Source organism: Nanorana parkeri, unplaced genomic scaffold, assembly GCF_000935625.1.
Source record: "Nanorana parkeri isolate BGI_ZX_2015 unplaced genomic scaffold, ASM93562v1 scaffold363, whole genome shotgun sequence".
Lineage (NCBI taxonomy): Eukaryota > Metazoa > Chordata > Amphibia > Anura > Dicroglossidae > Nanorana > Nanorana parkeri.
Window position 1 is genome coordinate 661,958 of NW_017306631.1, and position 24,624 is coordinate 686,581.

At 42.3% G+C, this 24,624-nt stretch overlaps 1 protein-coding gene across 2 annotated transcripts in view; it reads right to left on the reverse strand.

Moving 5' to 3' along the window:
* Positions 1-24,624, reverse strand: part of EDARADD (EDAR associated death domain) — a 61,850-nt gene that overhangs the window by 20,922 nt on the left and 16,304 nt on the right. The window contains exons 2-3 of one of the 2 annotated variants that reach the window (XM_018558853.1): positions 6,012-6,070; positions 1,620-1,659 (exon numbers count right to left, since the gene is read on the reverse strand). In XM_018558853.1, the coding sequence (XP_018414355.1) occupies positions 1,620-1,659; positions 6,012-6,070 (99 nt within the window). Of the gene's footprint in view, positions 1-1,619; positions 1,660-6,011; positions 6,074-24,624 lie in introns of both variants that reach the window. The other variant, XM_018558852.1, reaches the window with a different exon arrangement.

A 24,624-nucleotide genomic window follows, 5' to 3' on the forward strand; every position in this document is an offset into this window, starting at 1 on the left:
TCGTGTGTCTCCATGTGGTCTGCAGCAGCTCCACAATGTCTTCCGTCCCAGCCTCCCCGATGATAGGCGGGGGGAATGACACCGAGACCAGTAGCTCCCAGAGGCAACGGGAAGCTGAGCCGTTGCGCGTCTCATCCCAGTCCCAACTCGTTGATTCTGCTGGGCTGGAGAGCTGCGGGAATGCAGCGTGGGCAGGAGGCTCCACGCACCTCGGCACAGGGAGGGCCGACCTCTCAACACTGGCCGCGGTCCGGCACCTCTGGACGGCAGGCGCAGGGGAAAGAAAGCGGAGACCAGAGTTCCAGCACCCGACCCGGATCTCTGCTGAGTCTTCCTGCGTCTGGACATGGCTCACGATCTCAGGTAAAGTCGGCTGAAAGAGGTTGAGGACACGGAGCTCCAGTAGAACACATGCTTACTCTGCCATACCAGACCACGCCCCCCGTTTTCTATTTTCTATTGTGAATAAAATATGGGTTTATGAGATTTGAAAATCAATGCATTCAGTTTTTTAAGTAGATTTTACAGAGCGTCCCAACTTTTTTGGAATTGGGGTTATAGACCATAAATGATGCCTAAACAAAGATATTGCTGTCCTTCTAAATAGAAAAGAAAATTAAGGCATTGTCTGGGAAATACTGTGATCTCCATGATCTCTCTTTAAGTGTTATACCTACACATTACTTAGCATGCATGCCCTTAACATGGCGAGCACACCTGATATTGGAGGTTAAAATAAACTCTTCAGAATAGAATTATAATAACTACTAATGTTTAGACAAGTAGATGGTGAAATATCCTGGAGCTTACCTGTCATCTGCCTCCACACACTAAGGGTTTATTTACCAAAAGAGTAGAGGCTTTTCACCTTCTAAAGTGAAAGTTTACTAAACTTAGTAAAGCTGGGTGAATGAAGGAAAACACAGCTTCAACCTCAATGAACATTCACTTGCAAAATGAATACTCTCCAACATCACTGACTCCTATTTTCTGAGTGTCAGTCTGTGACATCAAGCAGTTGACAGTCAGAAGGTAACCTCTATAGCTGGCCATGCACCGCAGATTTTTGCAATTAGTCTGTTCCCTCATCCATGCTAAAGTTGAAGTCATCTTCCCTGCTGGCTATTGCATTCTGACAGTTGTTACCTGTGGTTGTCAGAATACCTGAACAGTGACTGCACCTAGTTGCAGTCACTGTTCTGTCAACAATTTTCTACACCACTCATTATTTTGTCCAGCCAGGTGGCACCCACTGATCAAATTTCTGCCAATTCACCAGGAAATAGCGGAAATTCTATCTGCGTATGGCCAGCTTAACTCTATGGTACTCTACTTACTAAAGTGTCTGAGCACAACACTATATCTAAAGCTAAATAGGGAGCAAATATAAATCTTTCCTAAGTAAGCCTGCAATTACAACAATTAAAGAATGAGTATTTAAATTTCCATAAAAGTCAAATGGTTCCCATTCAATAAAAACATAAAAGCACCATACAGAGAGCATACACCCCGAGGGCCATGGCAAAGGAACCAAAGCAAAACATTAAGTTGTGCCAAAGACAGTTAGTAAGTCTTCTTTTGCTCTAAATGTTTCATAGTACTGTAAAGGAATGCTTTACCTTTAGGAAGTGCCGTATCTTGTACTGGATACTTGTCTGTCTGTAAAGAGTCAGGCAGCCTATTATTATAACATCATAGAAGAAAAACACTTGCATTGCATAATGACTTCCAAAAACATTTTTACAAACTGACCTGTGCAATTGCTGTACAATGACTTATTAAATCATTTTCTCTATAATTTATTCATGCATGCATAAGGCTATGTCCAGATAGAAGGTAACCTATCTCTCAAGGGGCACAGTGTAAAAAAAGGTATATCTTGCTTACACGATATACCCAACATATTTTATGTATTTGAATGTCATATATTACTGACCTTTAAAGTAGAACTAAAGTTAAAACTTTTTTGTATTGTTCTGGATAGTGTAAGGAAAGATTATAAGCCCTGCCAACTTGTTTTTGCCATCTGTGTCCCATTGGGAAGATTTATTCTTCCTTCCTATTTGATAGCCACAAGAGGAAGTGAGAAGAAATACATTCAAAGTGAGGTAAATCCCAGGTGGTCAGCAGGGTCACCAGAACTAGTGTCTCCATCAGAAGATTTCCTATCTGGTCTAATGATGATCCAAAATTTGGGATTTTCTTTCACTTTCAGTGATAATGGTCACCACGACAGGAACACAGTCTGATTGTACAATCTACTTTAGATCTACCAACAACTATATAGTGCAAGGACCTGCCTGATTGGATACAAATTGATAGGTCCTCATATTACATAGTTTTTGATTGTACAGAGACTTTACAGTCAGATTGTACTATATAGACCCTTATAGGCTTCTCAATAATGCAAAGAGCAAAGTCAATTATTTTGATTTCCAACAGGATGATATGGGCAATTCATCTTTGCTCTTTGTGCTGTTTTATGGATGACCATTGGAAACAAAAAATGAACCAGTACTGCATGGAGATGAATCAGTACTGTTATCAGGGTCACTTGAAGAAGAACTCCAGGAATGTTTTTAAATTATTATTATTATTAGATAGAATTTATATAGCGCCAACAGTTTGCGCAGTGCTTTACAATATAAGGAAGACATTACAATCACAATACATTTCTAGACAAGATGGTAAGGAGGGCCCTGCTCCTGAGGGCTTACAATCTTAAAGGGAGGTAGAAGTGATACATGAGGAGGTAGCTGTGTGGGGATGAATTGTTTGAGAACATGATGGTACAGTGGTTAGGTTGAGGTGGGATAGGCTTCACTGAAGAGATGAGTCTTAAGGGATCGCCTAAAGGCAGTCAAGGTGGGAGATAGACGGACAGGTTTGGGTAAAGAGTTCCAGAGGATGGGTGAGACTCTAGAGAAGTCCTGAGGGCGAGTATGGCAGGAGTTGACAAGGGAGCTGGAAAGCAGGAGGTCTCGGGATGAGCGGAGGGGACGGTTAGGGTGATATTTTGAGACAAGGTTAGCTGGGGGCAGAGTTGTGGATGGCTTTGTAAGTGACTGTTAATATTTTGAATTTTATCCTTTGGGCGAGTGGAAGCCAGTGTAGGGATTGACAGAGGGGGGTTGCAGACACTGAGCGGTTGGTTAGGTGGATGAGTCTAGCAGCTGCATTCATGATAGACTGAAGGGGGATAGCCTGTGTAGTGGAAGGCCAATGAGGAGGGAGTTGCAATAGTCAAGACGAGATATAACAAATGAGTGGATGATTAATTTTGCGGTTTCTTTGGTGAGGAAGGGGCGTATTTTGGAGATGTTGCGAAGGTGAATGCGGCAGGAAGTCGACTAAGGCCTAGTTTGGGGGCTGAAACATGTAAGCATTTGTTTGTTTGCTGCTGTTATACCATTTTACAAATAAAGTACTGGATGGACAGATCCCCTTGTGAGTGCCGGTTTTTTACCTATTGCTGTCGTTACAGCACTGGCGGAACTACCTGGGTCGCAGCGGTCGCAATTGCGACCGGGCCCTGGCGTTCCGCCACTTGGGGGGGGTCCCAGCGAGGAAGAAGAGGGCCCCCCCTCCAGAGAGTTGCCGCTCCATCCCTGCACAGCAACCAGTAGCATGTACGGGCAGCTGTGTGGCAGGGATGCATTGTCGTCCGCAAGCACTCAGACCGTCACAGTTCCTTGCGGCCTCGGCTGCAAGGAACTGTGCCCATATGAGCTGCTTCTCTCCTATCTGCCTCTTAGCTCCAGAGTCTCAGAGAGAGCAGAGTGAACTCTCTGAGACTTCAAAGTGATGAGTCATTCGGAGACGGATGTGTGTGTGTGGGATGCTGGTGACATAGTGCTCACTTTTATGCATTGCTGTATGATGATTATACAGCAATGCAGAATAGCACCAACTATGTGGGACTACAAGTCCCAGCAATGCATTATATTATTAAGTAGGGAAGCACCAGTGCCGATACTGGGCATTTTCACAAGTACTCATACTCGTGAAAATTCCCCGATACTAAGCGCAGATACTGGTGGTCTGTCGAGAACGCCGGCCTAGTCGAGTTTGCCGACCCCAGCATCTGCGCTTGCGCACAGACCAGTATTATTGAGGAAACCGGGATTTATTTACAAAGTATTTCGTTTAAATCGTTAATTGTGACCGTTAATATTATTCCATCATTAACTGCCTTCCATCATTCACTGCCATGGGCGGCATATTATTAACGGTCACAATTAACCATTACAAACGAATATTTTGTAAATAAATGCCAGTTTCCTCGGTAATCCTGTCTGTACGTAAGCGCAGATACTGGGTCGTTTTCTCGACAGAACACCGGCACAAAAATTTTATACAAGCGGCTGCCTGAGGTCCCACGCTTGCTGGGGACCTCGTCAGCCTTTCTGTTAACCATGCGGTGCCATGGCGGCTGGGGGGGCGGGGGAGCCCTTCATGGTTTCTTGCACCGGGGCCCTGAAGGTTCTAGTTACGCCTCTGCTTTACAGTCCTGGGAGCTTTGTGATGACAACGCGGAGGTTGTGTGAGTGACAACACAGCTTCTGCGCTGTCATCAAAGAGCTCCTGAGGCTGTAATGACAGGAACTGGAAAGCATCAGGGGAGGAATATAAAAATGTATTTTAGTGATGTGTTCAGCCTGAACAGTGTAAAGTGGTTACAGGGTCACTTTTAAGCTCATTTAATGCTACATGTCCATCTATGCCTATCCTGTGACAATGCTGCTGTGCGATTTCAATGCAGAACAAACAGTGTTAAATTATGTAGAAAATCAACAGACATACTGGCAGGATCAACTGGTAATTAGACAATGATACAGTGGGCGGGAGGGGAGGGGAGACAAACAAAGACAAAAACCAAAACAAAACAAAAATTGCTGTTTTCATGCTGGAAATAAATATATCTTATATGTACTTTTTAAAATTTTGCCCATAGTTTCACTTTAAAGCCTATGTTTATTCAGTTTTAGGCTAGGGCTACATTGGCAATAAAATCTCTTTGCTACTCTCATATTTTTAAATCTGTAGCTTTCTTTACAACATGGTCTTTGTTCAAGTACTTCCTGTATTGTCGCTATTTCACACAGGCTTCCAATGGAGACTACAAGTGGCCATTTCAGCCTTTTGTACCTTTTACCTGGAGATGCAGCCATTAAGTCTGTTATTTTTCAGCTTCCTTCCTTTACCAGGCCAAGCTGTTCAGCAGGGGCGTCCCAAGGCCATGTGTCACCCGGAGCGGTTACCGGGTGACACCCCGCCATGACGTCATCGCACGCGATGCCGTCATCACGCTTCTTATCGATACCTGCCAGCGGCCATCTTGGTGATGGACGCCGGCAGAGAGAGGAGGGGACAGTCACCCGGCGGGATAAGGTATGCCGCAAGGTCCCTTCCTCTCTCCCGAAACTGTCGGGCGCTTGGTCCAAGTGCCCAACTTTTCAGAGGGGGTGACACCAAAATGACTGCCATTCATTTTGGTGTCACCCCTCCAATGGTGTCACCCAGGTGCAGTAGTAGATATATGCAAAAAAAAAAGGAGGTTTAATTCTACTTTAAGAGGAGTTGGATGGAGATTTCTACTTCATCCATGTCTACAAACGACTTTGATGCTGCTTCTGCTTCTAAATACAACCAAAAAATATAAAAGGTAGGAATTTTGAAAATCTTTTAAACATTTTATAACAGTATACCACAAGCAGTCTTTATATAAATGTATTTGTACTTGTGGAACTAAGCCAGAGACTAGAAAGTTTTTTGATGGTTTTAATTTGAAATGTATTTTTGTATCCTTCACTAAGGCCTGTACTTTGGAAAATGTCCGCCACAGCCTTGATCCGTGCCTATATAGGGACTCCCTATCCATCTTAGCCTCATAGTTTCCTGCAAATTGTTTTCCAAAGCAGCACGTGTTTTTTAAGAATGTGTGTGAAAATATATAAAGGAAAATAGCTGTGCAAATATACAGTAGCTAGAAGAAACTTAAATTGACTTACTGTCTCAAACAATAGTGTGCTGGGCTCCGTGTCCTCAACTGGTTCTTTAACCTCATGATCTGCTGAAAAATACATGTCAGGTTAAAAGCCATAGGAAAGGGTTCTCATATACTTGCATTTTAATAGTGAGCAAGAATGACTAGGAGTGTAATATGTGTCTATCCTCTGTTCGGCACACTGCAACATTTGAATGCTGCACATGCTTAATGGAAGGATTATTCCCTTTCATATGAACTAAGGGTAATTACTAATTAGTCACAGATTTCGAAAAATTTCCCTGATCTTCATTTTGGTGCTAGTTACTATTTGGAAATTTAAAGAGGAACTTTACCTTTATGCTGAAAATGACAACAAAGACATCTTTAGAAATGTTTAGTAATGGCAATCTACAAACTAGGGATGCATCGAAATGAAATTTTTAGACCGAAACTGAAAATAAAAATGTTGTCAGGCTTAAAACCGAAAATGACTTTTTTTTCCAACCTTTTTAAAATGTTTACATTATTTTCATTATTTTTTTACTTTACTGGAGGGGGCTTTTGGGGTAATATCAGGGGATCTAAACAGATCCATGATATTTCCCTTTTAAATAGAAAAAGAGATTTTCTGCAGCCCTTGTTTTGAATGAACAGGAAGCCTCCATACTGAGTGCTCCTGTCCATTCATAAACTATGAAAATAGTATCAGTTACTATGTCCACAACCATGAACGAACAGGAAGTGATGTAGAGCACTTCCTGTTCATTCGTAACTGGGGACACCGTAAGCATACTATGTCCTCTTTTATTTACAAACACTCAGCGATCAGTTCTGATCGCTGAGTGCTTGTAATCCACTCTCTATCCTGAGTCACCTTTTACAGGAGGCTGAGGATGGTACGGGAGGAGAGCTCGGCCTTTTGTGACAGCTGACAGCTGTCTCCTCCCTGGACTGCCCCGCTCGGCCTCCTGAGGGCTGCCTTCTCCCCACACGGGGGAGAGCAGCGGGCACAGGAGGGGACACAGACTGGCGCCCAGTGGAGAGCTTTGAAACTGTCAGGATGCAATTCATTTTCAGCCGTTATGGTAATATCAGCAATTTGCCCATAGTACCATTTTCAGACAAAATTTCCGATGGCCGAACTTTTCGGTACATCCCTATTACTATATATATTACTATATATATTGTGGCATTGTGAGGCAATACCACGGTGTTAGGTGGCCTCAAAGTCACCCAGGGTTCTCAGCCAGAGGGGCTGAGTGGCTCCAGGAAGACATTACTGGTACCAGGAGAGAACTGCCTTTTCAGTTCTTTCTGGGTTTTCTGGATCAAGGTTGGGATCCTGGAGCCAGGAGATTTCTTAGAGCTCTGGGTGGGAAGAAATCTCCATTCCTGGGTCCATGCTTTGGTGGTGACCAGCACCTGATTGTGCACCTGTGTACATCCTTCATGAAGTGTGTGCTGGGATGTGTTCAGGGCCCCACCTGTGAGTCAGGAGAGCTCCACCCTGGAGTCAGTGGAGGCCAGTGCAGCAGGGAGCTGCGGGGTTTGCGAACCATATTGAGAGGATTGGCATGTTATTGCTGTTGTCTGGAGGAACCAGACAGTGGCCCTAAAGATTGAGGCCGGAGCAGCAGTGCTGCAAGAGAGACAGATGTCGGTGAGCCCTTATCTGTTATATGCTACAGCAAGCTATTTATGTTGGATTTCATGTTATCTACCGTTTTGAAAGCAAATAAACTGCATCTGACTTGCACCTCCGGTCTACAGTGGAGTGTCCTTGTTACAATATATACTTATAGATAACTGCAGTCTTTTTATTCTTTGCATTTCTTATTTTTCTTTTCCTCATCATTTTTCTCACACTGGACATTTTCACTAAGGGGAAATGTAATCCACCTACCTCTACTTCCTGAAACTCTGACTAGTACATGTGACCATGCACATCATCTCACGGGAAAAAAATGCCTTTCCCTGAAATCTCGCAAGATTTTGCAGTTTACAGATGAGATTTCCCGGCAATGCTCTGCTTGTATAACCTTCCCAGGAAGACATGGGCTACATCAGAAATGCCTAAGAGGACCAGGAAGTGGAAAAACAGTAATTGTAAGTAAAATAAAAATATGTTTAACTAATGAATGTAACATGATTTCATATCAGCATGGAGAGCTGCATGCTAATGTGATTTTTAGTGAAAGGGGTTAAAAGTCAACTTTAGCCTAAACACTTTACTAACTAGTCAGTAGCAGGCAAATGTGCTAGCAAATATTCAGCTGTAGAGAGTGACCATAGAAAGGAAACGTGTAGACAGCATAAGGTTGCGGCTTACGCCGATGACCTGCTGCTATATGTTACGCACCCAGAAATCTCCCTACCCAATGCCATGCACGCGATCCGCGCATATGGACAACTGACTGACTTTAAGCTGAATTGGAGTAAATCGGAGGCGTTGAATGTATCACTCCCAGAGGGGCGAAGAAAGGAAACGTGTTTTCTGTAATGATTTGTGTAAACTCAGCATCTTGAGATTGCTAGCTTTAAAATAAAGAAAGAATTTCCAGGCACACATATCTGTTCATCTAACTTCCCATGACACCATTTCATACAATACTACTTTGGATGCAGGGTCGGCCTTTGGGGTGTTCGAGCTGTGCGGCCGCACAGGGCGCCATGGATTCTGTGCGTGGCCAAGCGGAGGATTGGTAAATATCAGTAATATTTACAGTTCCTCTGTGCAGCGCAAATACTGGAGTAATCAGCTGATTACTCCATTGTTTGTAAATAACTGGGGACACATGTCAATGAACATCACTTCCTGTTCCTTCATGATTTTATGAATGGGGAGTAGCACTCTGTACAAAGGCTTTTCCCCATTCACAAACTGCTTGATAGTAAATATTTTACTCTCATCAGTTTCTGAATGAATGGGAAGCCTCTGTACTGAGTGCTTTCCATTCATTTAGAACAGAGGCTGCAGAAAAAGAATTCAAGTCTCTGTGTCCTCAATTTCTTTATCTATTTTAAAAGGGAAATGTCAGGGGTCTGTTTAGACCCCCAATATTTTCCCCGAAGCCCCCCCAACAGTACAAAAAACATGAAAATAAACAATTATTTTAAAAAAGTGAAAATTATCCCCCCCACATGTGCAAAGACTAAAAATTAATTTCAGATGAAATGAACGAAAACTAAAAACGTTTTCATCCGTTTAATCAAAAACTAATTTTTATGCTATTTTGGATTCAGCCATTGGCGTGTTCTGGAGGCAGGGCGCATGACGTCATATGACACCAACATGGTCGCCGCGCATTCTCAAACAAATTATTATGTGCCTGAATAAATGTTTTCGTATATTCGGGCAAATAGTAATTCATTAATTTAACATGTAGTCTAGGTTTTGTGTTCTGTTTTCTATTTTTACTTTTCTAGATGCACTTACTTGAAAAAAGGGTCTTCCTGACATCCTGACACTTTACCACTTGTTTGCCTAGAGTTGTTTTATTTAATAAGAATACTTATATTGTGCCTACAAGTTTAATACCTTTGAATAAAAGTTTTATTTTTATCATACTTTTTAATATATTTCTTTGGGGCTTAACAAAGTGGGAGTCTTTAAATGGTGTGGATATTTGAGAAATGGGTGTGGCCACTGAGGGGTGTGGTTACTGAGGGGCACTGTAAAGGACGGCCCTGTTTGGATGTCTACATTCCTTATGATTCCTTATTATATCACATAAATAAATACATATATATTGATAAAACAGACTATCGGGGTTTCATAGATATAGACTCCAGAAAGAAACAGACCTGAAACTGTCAGGAAAGTGGATCTCTGTCCTTTTAAGGAGTCAGACCTGGAGTCTAGCCAGGGAAAGAGTGGATGGGTTCCCTAGCCAATGTTTTATAGGAGGTTTTTGTTTTTCATCTGTCTGAGAACTCACATATACCTGAAAAAAGTTAGTTTCCAATGTGTTGGGTATGTGCAGCTGTGCCAGCAAAAGGAAATACAGCTTTTTAGTTACTTCCTGGATTTGGTAATGAGCATCTGCAATGTGTTAATCTTGGCTGCCAACGATTTGGAAAAGTGGGTAAGAAAACCCTTAAACTGAACTTTCCCTGTGGAATGTGACTGGTGTGTTTAAGTTGCGATGTTGGTCTTGTATTCTGAGATCCTTTTTTTTCTTGCTATTTGATACTCTAACACAGTCTTGTCGAACATGTGGCCTTTCCTGCAGCGTGCTAGGGATCTACCTGCCCGCACCTTCAGCAGACCACATGGAAGGTGCCCAGGTCTGTAAACAGGTGGCGTTGCTGGTGGCAGGAGTCATGGCTGCAGCTGAGTACAGTGCCCACCCACCCACTGTCTATCACTCTCAACTGTAGCCAAATCCAGGCAGTGACAGATGGTGGTCGTGCAGTGTATATCTGTGGTACGGGGAATGCGCCTCTCTGCAACTGGTTTGGCGGAAGGGGTGGCAGTCACACATTTTCTCAAGATGTGGCTGAAACATAAATCGGTTAAACATGGTATCAGGAATCAAGTTTCAAGGTCCTTACTCATTGGTGAAGGACTCCTCAGGTGTTGCATGTTATGTTTCTATCTATGTCAAGCAAATGCTGGTGATGTGATCTGGATGATGGGGATCTACTACATATATTGTGGTCATGTGCATCTCTCAAACATTTCTGCTCTGAGGTAATCCAGACTTCTCAAAATTTTACAGATTTCACAATCCCAGCAGACACAGCTTTCTTTTACATTACAACTCATTACCTAGGCAAGTTTACAAACAATCTATCCCGCCGCATTTCAATAATGCGGCAAGGAGCTGTATACCAGAGCTTTGGAAGCAGAAGCATACCCCCTCCATATTAATGTGGTTTTCTGGAATAAATGAGATTGAGAGGATGGAGGATTTAATGGCCTATAGCAGGGGAACTCATGAGAAACACTGGCGGACTTGGTTTTACTGGAAGTAGTTTACACTACTTAGGAGTACCTGGTTCTCTTAGGCAATACCTACTCGTAAATACCTAACCTGGCTCTTTGACTGATAGGCGGAAAGAGGGGTAACCCTATCTTTATGCTGGCAGATACATAGAGTTAACAACTTAATCTCCCAGATTAGTTGTCTACTGGTAATGATTTGTACAGGATGGCAAGGTGATTGGCTATGAATATTTAATGTGGGCAGTATATCTTGAAAATGTTGTTATACATTATGTATCCAGCCACTCTCCATTTGTTAAAAAACAAATCTGTGTTGTTTCTAAATATGCCTTTGTGGTTTGTTTATATGTGTATTAAGCTTTTTAAAACATTTTATGAAGTAAATAATTTACAAAAAAACAAAAAAAGATGTGACAGAGGATGAAAGGAAAAAGGAGAGACAGACAGGTCTATAGTATCTGAATCCCCTGAACCAAGAAGTCAGATAATCACATTTTAAAATGTCTTAATTATTTTTAAGTTGTAAATGTTATGAGTTTCATATGTGACTTTGTGTCTTTTATAGGAGCCAACAGCTGTCAGGGAGCCCATAACTGTACCTACTTGTCGTTATGCCATTCATTAGCAGTCTACAGACGTGGAAATGCAGATGTTAGCCATCTTGAGGGAGGTTAAGGAGGGCCAGTTGACTCAATAATCACGAAGTAGCATATTGCCGAAGAATGCTAGACTCCATACTGCATCTACATCCATTTATCGAGAAAGGCGTTCACAAACAATATTTGTTACCTCATAGCCTGTGTTATGACACAACAGTGTGGCATTTTACCACCTATATTAGACCCCACAATGTTTAGGTCTCTCGGATATTGACACTGTCTCCCATCGAACATAGTTCTCCATCTTAATCCCAAATTGTTTTGATTTTCCATCACAGTGTGAAACATATTCTCCCACTAATGAATATTCTCCATCTCAACCAAAAAGCTAATCACAAATCTGTAGAAATGTGTCTCAATTTTTTTCTTATTTTGTATAATTGTATGTGCTGTAAATGGGAAAGTTTGTATTTTGGTTATATTTATGAAACAATTGCCTCCCCCAGTTTTTGATTATGGTAAGAATTATATTTTGTTATGAATAAAATCTTATCCAAATATTGGTGATGTGGTTATATTTTGATAAAACAAGCTGAGTATTTAAAAATTGCCTGTATGATTTAATTATAACAGAGGCTCAGTGGTTATAACTCTTGTTTGAAACCTATCACCATAGGCTTAAACTACTGACAGTACTTTATTTGGTCTATTTATAAAGCATTGACTGTGACTTTCATCATGCCTTATCTAATAAAGAATTAATCACTGTCAAACACATGCACCTGGAAATTTCACTGGCATAGAATATTTGCTGAAAGTCAAAGAATTGGCTAAGTCAAAGAGAAGGCTAAAGGTGCCCATACACCTTACAATTATCTGCAGATTTTCTGTGGTCAGATAGAAAAAGTGCAACAGATTGGCCCAGGTGGAGATTCCTCCATCCACACAGTTAAGTGTAGATGGAGGAATTTGTTGCACCTTTTCCATCTGACCACAGAAAATCTGCAGATAATTGTAAGGTGTATGGCCAGCTTAAGAATCGGTCTACAAATGGCCAACAAATGTCTCTACAGACCTTCTTGTAAAATATATCAATGTGTGAGGGCCCTGGCATAGCTCTGCAAACAGTCTAAAGTAACTAGATGACATCCACTGAAATGTAAGCCGATGTACCCAATATTGTCATCTGTAGTGCCTCTCCTCTTCTTCCCTCAATCTGAATCTCCTCCTCAGCAGCAGTATAAACTCCACTAAGTCCAGTATGTCCCTGGTATACAGCTCTTCCAGTCTTTGAGAATCAAAATTAAGCACACACACTTTTTGCCACACTGCACAAAAGGTAGTGAGCTACAAGGTGAACAAGGTAAAGCATTGCATTCTGGCTCTTATAAGGCATTTTTAGTGTGAAAAACACTCAGGGTTTCTTAATGCATCTAAACACAAACACAATCAGACACAGGTAAACTGATATAATCGGACACATTTTCAAACACAAATACATAAAAACTTGACGCCAGTGTGCATGAGGCCTAATTACTACGAGGACATAGAAAACATACAAAACGATGATAAAACTGTCAAACAATAAAACTGGAAAAGAGTTTCTAACTAGCTTGAAAATAAGAATTGTAAAATCTGTTTAAAAAACTACTGACATTTCCAAGCAATATATAGAGAGCCCTATCAAATAGCATGTTATAGCATGAGTAGTGTTTTGAAGATGAGTGGTATAAATGAATAAATAAGCCTCCAGCAAATAAAAATAATCCACTAGCAGTTACAGGGTTAACATGTGCTAGTTGTATCCAGCCTCAGACAAACTGTATACCATTAAAGAAAACCTGGAAGTGTCTGCTGACATGAAACTTCCACATCAAAAAAATATTACATGTACAGACATGAGATGCATGGCAGGCACGCATGCTAATCCTGTTTTTGTTGAAACTTGAATTGAGCTATGGTTTGTGCTCGCTTGTCACATCTGGCAAGATGCACACACCGTAATGTGCCTAGATGCTACAAATGGTTTGCTGGGAGTGAAAGATGAGTCTCAAAGTTCTCTGCATAATAACTACATAGGGATACAAAAGCCAAGAGATTACAGGGCTGACGGAGATTATTGAATTTGAACTGGAAATGTACATTATAGTGTACAGCTTACTTACTCACCTTACCTACTAAATAAAATGCACTTTTTGCTTTGACTAAAAAGCATATTTATAGAACACTCTGGTATTGACTTACTAGAGGCAACTATGCTGCTCACTTTGCAGGGAATTTCCACTTTGAAAGGGCATTTTCCTATAACTTGGTAAATGTGGTGAAATCTCACTTAGCAAAGAAAACCCAATCATGTGGAAGGAAAATAGAAAACAGCACGTTATGATTGCACATACAGGTGAAACTCGAATAATTAGAATATCATGCAAAAGTAATTGCAGTAAGTGCTGCAAAAGGGGCCCAAACCAAGTACTGAGTACATACGCATGCTTGTACTTTTCAGAGGTCTGATATTGTTCTATGTACAATCCTTGTTTTATTGATTGCATGTAATAATCTACTTTTTTGAGGTTGTGGATTTGGGGTTCTTGGGGTTTTCATGAGCTGTAAGCCATAATCATCACAATTATGACAAATCACGGCTTGAACTATCTTGATTTGCATGTAATGAGTCTATCTCATATATTAGTTTCACCTTTTAAGTTGCATTAGTGAAATAAATGAACTTTGCACGATATTCTAATTATTCGGGTTTCACCTGTACTTGGATGATAAAAGTCAACAGGGAAAAGCTAAGGGGAAACCTTCCCTGTAAAGTGCAAATTACATTGCATTGTGAACAACCTATTTGCCTTTAGCCCTTTAGGAAAGTGAACACAGCTGTTTCATTTACAAAATATGGTACAACGTGTTAGTATGTCTCCAAGCTCTACAGTGTGAATATTATAGGGCGTTCACATGAATCACATGGTCTCTGGTTACCAGTTGTCACTGCAGAGAGTCTACTCTTTTAGAATTTTTAGGGCGTAGTCAGAGGCATATTCATCCAGGCAGGCGAATCACTTCCAATAATGTAACTATTACCTCGCTAAAGAGGGAGGAGCAAGAGAGCAAGATCAGGCTGATCCAGATCATGAAGGAGTCACTGGCAAGTTATCACCAGTGACAAGATTGCTTCTCTGGCATTGGCCAAAGCAGGGTGGTCTTTATAGATCATTGGTTCGACCTCATCTGGAGTACGCGGTCCAGTTCTGGTCACCAGTACTAAGAAAAGAAGGGCAACCAAACTAATTAGGGGTATGGAGGACCAGAGCTACGAGACGAGGCTACTAAATTTAAACATGTTCACATTAGAGGTGAGGAGATTAAGGGGGGATATGATTTCCATGTACAAAATGTTTAATGGTGGTAGCAACATTAGCGATAAACTGTTTAAAATTAACTCCGTTACAAAAACTAGAGGCCATCACCTAAAATTGATGGAAAAAAAATTCCAGCACAAGGGGCGAAGGGGGTTCTTCACAGTAAGATCAGTTAGGGTCTGGAACTCACTGCCACAGGCGGTGATTTCAGCAAATAATGTGGAATTGTTCAAGAAACTTTTGGACGATTTCTTAAGGGACCGTAATATACAGGGGTACGGGTACTCCTAGAATGGGATCCTAATAGGTTGGACTTGATGGACTAATGTCTTTATTCAACCTCAAATACTATGTAACAATAGAATTACCTGAAATGAATATTGATTGGACCCTGGGCAAACAATGTCTTGGGCCCCACTCACCATCACCCCCTCCCCTGCCTGGCCCTACCAGCAGCATACGGAAGAGGTGGGGCAACACTATGTGATGCTGATCGCATAGTAAACAGAATGGTGCTGCAAGGGTTGCTGCCTTTTCTTTAAGCGAATCTCGAACAGTCTAGCACCACACTGCAATTTTTTTTTTTGAATAAACAAGAGAGAACGAGGTGAGACAGTGAGGAGAGAAAGACAGGGGAGAGAGCGAGGAGAGACAGCCAGGGGATAGAGAGAAGAGACAGCCAAGGGAGAGAGGAGAGACAGCCAGGAGAGAGAGCTAGGGGAGATAGCAAAGAGAGACAGCTAGGAGAGAGAGCGAGGAGAGACAGACAGGAGAGAAAGAGGAGAGACCGAGAGGAGAGAGAGCCAGGGGAAAGAGTGAGAGACAGCCAGGAGAGAGAGCTAGGGGAGAGAGCAAAGAGAGACAGCAAGGACAGAGAGCGAGGAGAGACAGACAGGAGATAAAGAGGGGAGACTGAGAGGAGAGAGAGCAAGGAGAGACAGCCAGGAGAGAGAGTGAGGAGAGAAAGCCAGGAGAGAGACAGGATATTCAATATCCTGGTGGGAACCTGAGTGGGGTCTTAGGAGGCCTGTACGGGATCTCAGGAGGGCTGTGCAGGTATCGGTATTGGTGATGTGGAATCCCTAGTGAATTATAAAAGTGCACTGCGCTTTATAGACCAACTACATATGCAATCTAATAATAATCTACATGTGAAATAAATATATAAGTATGCAGAATAACCCTATGGTGAATATATACAATATATAGTGTAAAAATACCCAATATGGATATTGTCTCTATAGCGCAGTGCACGTTTATAATTCCCGTTTTTTAGGTGTTATATACAGTTTTTTAGCTTGGCAGCTTAGGGGTTTGTTGTTCCATAGCACAGATCCTGTTTGTAATATTATCGATAGATGCATCCCTAGTATTGAGAGTACTGGAAGCTTTGCTGCAGCCATACATAGAACTTGATAATTACATTTTCTTTAAAAGCTCTAAATCCTGCTTCAGCAGCATAGATTGAACTAGAGAAGCAATTTAAGGAACCTGCTCTGCATATATATGTGTTACACACAGTATATGTCAACACAGGAGAGCAGAGTACGGAGAATAGTGGGCGGAGCCCAGAGCCACATCTATGCTGCTGTATACAGCCTCCTGTCTGTAGAGCACCGATGCTGTGTACACATGTGTTTATCTTATGGGGGCTGAAGGGGCAGCTGCTTTGGGCCCCACAACAATGATTGGGCCTTGGGCAGCTGCCCCTTTTGCCTTGCGTTATAGATGGCCCTGGGCCTAAGTGAGATAAAAGGATGAAAAAGATTGCACAATGTACATAATTTTAAACTATACACAGAAACAAAGGATTTTAATACACATTGATGATACAGTTTTAAATCAAGATGACCTCTTTAATGTATATACCTAAGAAAAACCATTCAAAATACTACATTACCACTAATATATTCACCATATATGAAGTAAATATGAAATATCTAAAACATTTTTAAAATACTATAGTACCCCTTAAATTATTGCCATATATGAAGTTAATATGAAGTAAATATGAATAGCTTAGGGTGGTCTTATTGCTTATTACATTTAGGTCAGACACAAACATGTGAATTTTAGTTGAATATACATAACTTTGTGCCCTGTTTACTCCATACATGTAGACCGGTCAGCTACATACCATATCCAAGAATATGCTTATGGTATCATAAGTGACAGCCAACATGGACTCAGGACTGTTCATGTCAAACCAACCTATTAGCATTCTTTGAGGAGGTGAGTGGCAGCCTAGATGGATGAAAGCCAGTGGACGAAGTGCACCTTGACTTTACAAAAGCATTTGATAAAGGTACCTCAAACATTTTATTTGGAAGCTTCAATCAATGGGCATTGATGAAATGGTGTGTATTTGGCTAGAAAACTGGCTAAGTGAATGTGTCCAGAGTGTATCAATAAATCGCTCATTTTCCAAATGGTTCTTGATTGGCAGTGATGTGCCCCAAGGCGCCGAGCAGGTAGTTTATTTTCTACATTTAGCTCTGCTTCGGGCAGGCAGCAGGGCTAAATGTAGAGGGGGAGCCGTTTTGTGCAAATGATCTTGAGCGACTGTACAGCCACTGAAGATTACTTGTAAGAAGCCTGATTGTCACTCCCCTTCCCCAAACAACGCCTCTCTCTCCGGCCACTGCCTCTCTCCCCTCTGTCACCACCCTCTGCCTCTCTCCCCTCTGTCACCACCCTCTGCCTCTCTCCCCGGCTGCTGCCTCTAACCCCGCCCACCATCTGTCACCGCCCTTCGCCTCTGGAACCGGCCGCTGCCTCTCGCTCCGCCCACCATCTGTAACCGCCCTCCGCCTCTCTACCCGCCGTGGTCTTCTGGGTGACCCGGGACCACGGCAAATTAGATCAGGTTGGAGAGCGGGGAGCACAGTGAAGAACGTCTGCTCTGCTCTATGTGAGCACTGACACAGGAATGCTGCACTCGCAATAAAGAGAACCTGTCACCTCCAAATGCTATCACAGAGGGGATTATTAGCCCCTCTGTGATAGCAATAAAGTTAAGTGGAAAAAAAAAGTAAAAAATAATAAAATAAATAAAAATTTAAAACGTAAATAAAAATGTCAAAAAATTAAAAAAAGGAAAAAAATATATAATTAAAAATGGAAGTGAATAAAAATGTAAAAAATAAAAAGGCGATAAAGTAAAAAATAACAAAAAATAAATTAAAATTAAAAATAAAGTAAATGATAATAAGATAATAAAAAATTTTACAAGTAAAAAAAATAAAGTAAATAAAAATAACAAAATCTAAAACCAACCCCGCTGCCTCCACCATCTGCATGCAAATAAACGTATGCATAGGGCATTGCGTGTGTGAGCGGAGTGGTGCTCCTATTCCACTGTGAGCCATATTGTGGTGGCCGGGCAGCAACACTCTCTAAAGGTGGCCATACACTTTACAACCCTCGCAAGACTTTTGTCTTGCAAAGGTTGTAAAGTAATTTAAAAAACGTACGATCTGCCCATCTTAGACAGGCAGATCGTACTTGCGATCATCGCAAGCCCGCCATCCTGAGGCTTCCGATGACAGCAATGCTGAACGGGCAGTGTGCACGTGTGCACACCGGCCCGTTTGGCAGTTATCTCTCGATCATGCTAAAAACCAGCTGAAAATCGTACGATTCTCGGCTGGTTTTCCAACATGTTCTGCATGGCCCCTTGCTGACACTCTTTATGTGCCATAAGGTGAGCCTCCCAAACCCCTTGTCAGACATATTGCTTGAGGTTGCAGCTGGTGCAGATAAGAGATTCTTGTGGAGTACGGGGAGAGGTGGAAAGGAGCAAAGAGGAGGAGAAGTAAGGGTCTTTTGCTACCAACTAGTATTCTTAATGCACTGGTTCCAGCAAGCTTTTTGTTGAAGCATGATGTGTTTGCTCAAGCATGTGGTACCCAAATGACTGGTACATTTACCACACTTGATTGACCGCAGGCAAAAGCTGCAAACCACTATGGTGCTGTTGGCAGCAGAAGTGTTAGAAACAAAAAGGCCCACATGTCTAGCGGCCCTGTGGATAGCAGTGGCCTGCACCCATGGTTCACTGCCATCAGGTGGAATAGGATGGCTGCTTCCTAACGCCTCTTTAAGCTGCCCCTGGATATAATCTTGCCTCACTGATATTGTGCCTCTCCCTCACTTTCCTCCTCTACAATCACTTGTAGTCAGGTACAGTCTGCCACCTCATCATCCCCACCCTCCTCATTGTTTGAGCACATTGGCAGTAAGCTGTAGCTGCAAGAACATATAATCAACCATATATTTTATTACCCATCTTCTACAATGGTGTTACTTACTGAGTATTCTTGCCTCCAGAGCTGGCAAAGTTGGCTAGTTGTCTTTGAGTGGCACAGCCTGTCCCCAAAATCCCATGGGTAGACTGTTCAGACTGATGTCTAGCCTGCTGCACCCATTATCAGCCGTATGAGGAGCAGCACACCGGCCTCCTAGGCTGTAGCTTGCACAAGCCCTGGGGACATGTACCCCCCGCAGAACCAGCAGCCTGAGCAATACATTATACAGCAATGCAGAATACCACCAGCTATAGAGAACTACAAATCCCAGCAATACATTATACACAGGGGTTGAAAAATTTGATAGTGTCTCACCAGTCAGTCAAAAATTTCACCAGTCAGCGTGACCGGACTATAGCCTTGCAATTTATGTTAAAAAAGTTTGGGGACAGATAGAGCTTTCTTTTGGAGGTATATAATCACAACAGGGGGGGTTACTGTATAATTAAAAAAGTACCATAAATGTAAAAAAAAAAAGTTTCCCTACGTTATGTTATAAAACATTTATTCTTACCCATATTTTTAGTAAAACATAAAAGTCAGGGTCACATCGGGTAAATAGACACCAAACATGTCAAGCCTTAAATTGCCCGCAAAAATAGCAAAAAACGCCCATAGGTGACGATTAAAACGCTTTTACTGTTCATCAGTTTAGTGTTATCAGTGATTAAAGGAGAACTATGGGGTCAGGGCTTTTCCCCATAGTTCTCCTTAGGGTAACGGCAGGACACAAATTAGCGTCCTCCCATCACCCTAAGCTCAGTATACCGTGAGCTGCAGCTCGCGGTATACTGAGACGCCGCAGCTGAAGCTGATCCCGACAATTATGTCTGGATCCGCCCAGCTGCGTGAGTGACAGCTGGCTCTGCCTTTCTAGAGGCAGAGCCAGCTGTACCTGCCCCTACACTGTACCTTCACTTGCAGGGCGTTTTACAGCGCGTGGATCAGCGCTGTAAAACGCCCAGGTGTGAACCCCGGCCTTAATAGCTCTAAAATTATTGCTCTCACTCCGTTTGCGGCGATATGCAACATGTGCGGCATGTAGGCACACCTGACGCATATAAATGCGTGTGTATTAGGGGGGCACGGACTTAAAAAAAATGTTTAAAAAAATAAATGTTATGCTTCTTTATTTTTTTTATGAATCTTTCATTTTTGTATAACTTTTTTTTTTACATACAACTTTATTGCTATTACATGGGGGGGCTAAAAAGGCCCCCTATGGGATAGCCAATTTACATGACAGGTCCTCTTTATGGAGACATCAGGGGTCTCCAAGACCCCTAATGTCACCTAGGGACCTCCAGAGAAGCTGATGAAGCAGAGATCGGCTTCATCAGCTTCTCTAGCTGGAGAGTGACACTGAATGCAGGAAGTGATGTAATATACATCACTTCCTGCATTCGGGGACTGAGAGGAGATCAAAGGGAGTTCGTATACTGAACTCCCTTTGATCTCCTGTCACAGAGCCATGCCGGTCCCGGCCGCATCGGGCACAGCGGATCTCGGGACCGGCAACGGCAGTGACAGCTTCTGATACAAGCGATCGAGCGTCTCTTGAGACGCTTGATCGCTTGACTGTAAAGCTGCTCATCGGGCTCCACCGTCTGCTCGAGCTGCTCGTCGGGCTCCACCATCTGCTCGTCACAGACGAGCAGACGAGTGGATTTTTCGAGCCCTGATTATACAGCACTGCTGAATACCACCAGCTAAAGAAGACTACAAATCTCAGCAATACATTATACAGCAATGCAGAATACCACCAGCTACAGGGCCACAATGTATCAGTCTTCACCCTCTCCTGGCCCACCTGTACCAGTCTTCACCCTCTCCAGGCCCCCCTGTACCTTTTTTAACCTCTCCAGCCAGCACCCCAGGCCACCTTGTGCCAGTCTTTAGCTTCCTATCAGTCTTTACCCACCTAGGCCTCACCTGTACCAGCCTTCACCCACCCAGACACCCCCTCCCCTCAGTACCAGCCTCACTTGCAGCACCTTCTCTTTGGTGGCTGGGTACTGGGAGGGAGAGCTGCTCCAGCTTCCAGAAGCAGCCAGTGGAGTGCAGGAGTTAGTCCTCAGTGAGCGCCTTCCACAGCAGGACATTGTGCTGCCTTGTAGTGCAGAGGGAGGGAGCAACAATTTTCTTGGGGGGTAACAATTGCCTCCCCACCAGTTCGCCACTGTGTTCGCTGCCCAGCATACAGTAAGTGGTATACAGGTATGCAGTGTAATAGACAAGTATGCTTTGCAATTTACAGGTATACAGGGAGTAAGAGACAGGTATGCTTTGTTAAAGACAAAGCATACCTTGAAATTCGGACGAAATTTCGGAAATTCTGAGATTTGGAGATACAGGTATAGCTAATGCAAACGAATCCGAATTTCCGATTCGTTTATTTTTTGGACGAACCTTCGTTTTTTGTACGAAATTTCGTTGCAGCAAAGTGACATTTGAGAACAAAAACCTTTTATTCCCTCTTAAATGTCACTTTGCTACAACGAACGAACGAAAACGAAACGACATTTCGTACGGATTTCCGCTGACAAATTTCGTCCGAATTCCGAAACGAATTGACTTTCGGACCCGAATTCCGAAAAACGAAATAAAGCAAAATCCGAATCAAAACGAAGTTTTTGCTGGTGCACATGTCTACAGTGTAATAGTCTTCGTACCGTGAATGTGGTGTTTGATGACACTCTCCAGCTTCTCTATAACCCTCTGGGTGTTCCCCTTGTCCTCGGGCTCCAGCTTAGTGCTGTCATGGGGCACAGAGAGGCCAGCCATGTGGTTGGTCACCCCCTTATACACGCCATCCTCAGCTCCACCTCCATGGAGCCGGGCACTGCCAGCACCCCCTCTGCTCCAACCGCTGCTTCTAATCACACTGACACATTCTAGAGCAGAGACAGTGTGGAACGTGCATTTTTTTTACCGGATAGTGCTGGCCATGCTCAAAGCAAGCCATCGGGCATAGTGGGGCAGGCTGAATACAATCAGGCTGATTGTGTTCAACCCGGCCCGGCTCAACCCCCCGGGCAAGTGGCTGTGGGTCGGGTATGCTACTGGAAAGGTAATCTGGGTAGTGTATGCTATTGGAAAGGTAAGCTAGGTAGGGTAGGATATGGTACTGGGAAGGTAAACTGGGTAGGGTATGGCAGTGGAAAGGAAAGCTGGCATGGGTAGGAAGGAACCACCCAGAAGATTTTTAGTAGCTCAGTCCTGTTACTAATTTGCTGTAGATTAGTTGCTAACAATATCGGTTTATCACTAAAGAAATGGAACCAATGTCTTCCTATGGAGTAAGCTACATAAGTAGCATGTTGTTGAGATCAATTATACACGATTGAAACACTGTTCCATTATGGGAGAATAATCACTACTACATGCTGGGGATGTAGGGATGTTTCGCAACCATTTCGGTCCCTTTTTCAGGCACTGCCTGAAGAAGGGACCAAAATGGTTCCAAAACGTCACTACACATTGTGACATACCTTTCTTTTGTCAATAAAGAAGAATTGACAGAATTTGCTTTGGTATGCTGGTGACTATTTTTTGAATTTGTACTTGATTTGTGGTGGTACCCGCAGTCATTACAGCACCCACCCAATGTTTTGGGTTGTATCCGGTCAGGAGTTCAATGGGATTCTATGAAGTTTTTATTTGTGTGTATAAATACGCAACATGCTTCAAAGTCACCAGAAATATGTTCTGCTCAGGTGTTAATGCGGGCCTAGTACAAATAAAAAAAAGTATTATGGACAATACTAATGTCTTTTATTATATAAATACACAAATTGTATTGTGAAATTCATTGGTTTTCCTGGAACGGACTGTGGTAAAAAGACTTGATTTTTGTGCATCGTTAGCAAAGAAAGTGTTAAATATCTTAAGACAAGTTTATCAACAGTACGCATGTGTCACTGGAGATAACAGGCTGTGTTATGAAACATGATTTGGCCATAAAAAAAAAGTATTCCCAGTGATATTTTGAGTAAAGAGACCCCTTTAGTATAAAATTTAACAGGAAAAAAGCCAAAAGTCCAAATGCATAGGGCCTTATTCATCATTTTTGCAGACAAATGTTCTTTCTGTGTTTACATTGAATTTCAAGACTTTTGAACAGTGTGCTTCCTTATGCTTTTTCAACTTGTAGAAAAGATAAAATTAGCCTCATTCGCATAGAAAAAAAAAAATTATTTGTAGATGCCCACAGCCACCAATCACATTCAGAACTGCTGTTACAGAATGAAAGATTAAAAAGCATAGTACAGCTTTTATGAAAAAAATAAAATAATAAATGCACACACATTAAAAAAGAAAAAATCATTAATTTAGATCAGTAGACCGCGGGTGCAATGCTCAGGCTCCAGCATTCCTCCCAGACCCTGTCTGTATCATGATACAGACTTTCAGTTAAGGGACGGGAGGAAGTATCAACTAACTACAAGTGCAGTGACGTCACTTGTAGCAAAAGTCACAAATGTATGTTCTTTAGTAACTCAATAAAGTTTTATTTTAGATTTACATTAAGTTATGTCATGTTTGTGTACGTTAATATTGATATTAGTGTATTTTAATGAAATGTTATTTTGATAAACATTTGTGTAACTATCATGGGATCTACAAAATCAGTAGCACTATCTTCTTATTCTATCGATCCTGTGCTTACAGAAAATGTATGATTTGGTCTGAAAGCTGAAAGTGAAAAATGAAGGAAGTGAAAAATTTCGAAAGTGGTCTGGTCACCTGAGGTCTAAAGTGGAGTGTAAGGCTGGGCCGCGAAAGTGTTGAGAGTCATCCAGCAGCAACACTGAAGACTCATAAAAAAATGCAATAGGATTAGGGCTGCAAAAACTAATCGATTTAATCAATGATAATCGATAATGAGAATCTCTGTCAACAATTCTCATTATCGATTAGTTGATTTGGTTAGTTGAGCAGAAAGCTGCGCCCAGCGGGGAGTAGAGACCGCTGTGCCTCTGCAGTCCCCCGCTGCTCCCCCGTGCCCCTCTTCTGCCTCAGCAGGCAGCTGTCATTCCCCAGTGAAGTGGAAAGGTGATACTAGGGGTCTAATAAACACCTAATGTTACCTTAAAAAGAACCTGTCAACTCCAATGTGCTATCACACAGGAGGCTTGTGAGCCCTCCCCCCCCCCACGCATACTATCGGAAACACAAGTCGGATGCACCTGCGTACAAAAACGACGATTGCACTACACATCTCAGGTAATCGCTGCATGCGCCAGAGTGAGAACAATAATTTTGGAACCAATATTCATGGCTAAGCTCTAAACTGATGACTGGGCTTGGTTATTTTTTTTTATATTGGCGTGAGTTTTACAATTCAGATTATTTTAAATCCATGAAACTAATCAAAATGTCTAATATACAACACTACACTAATTAATTTAAAAAAATA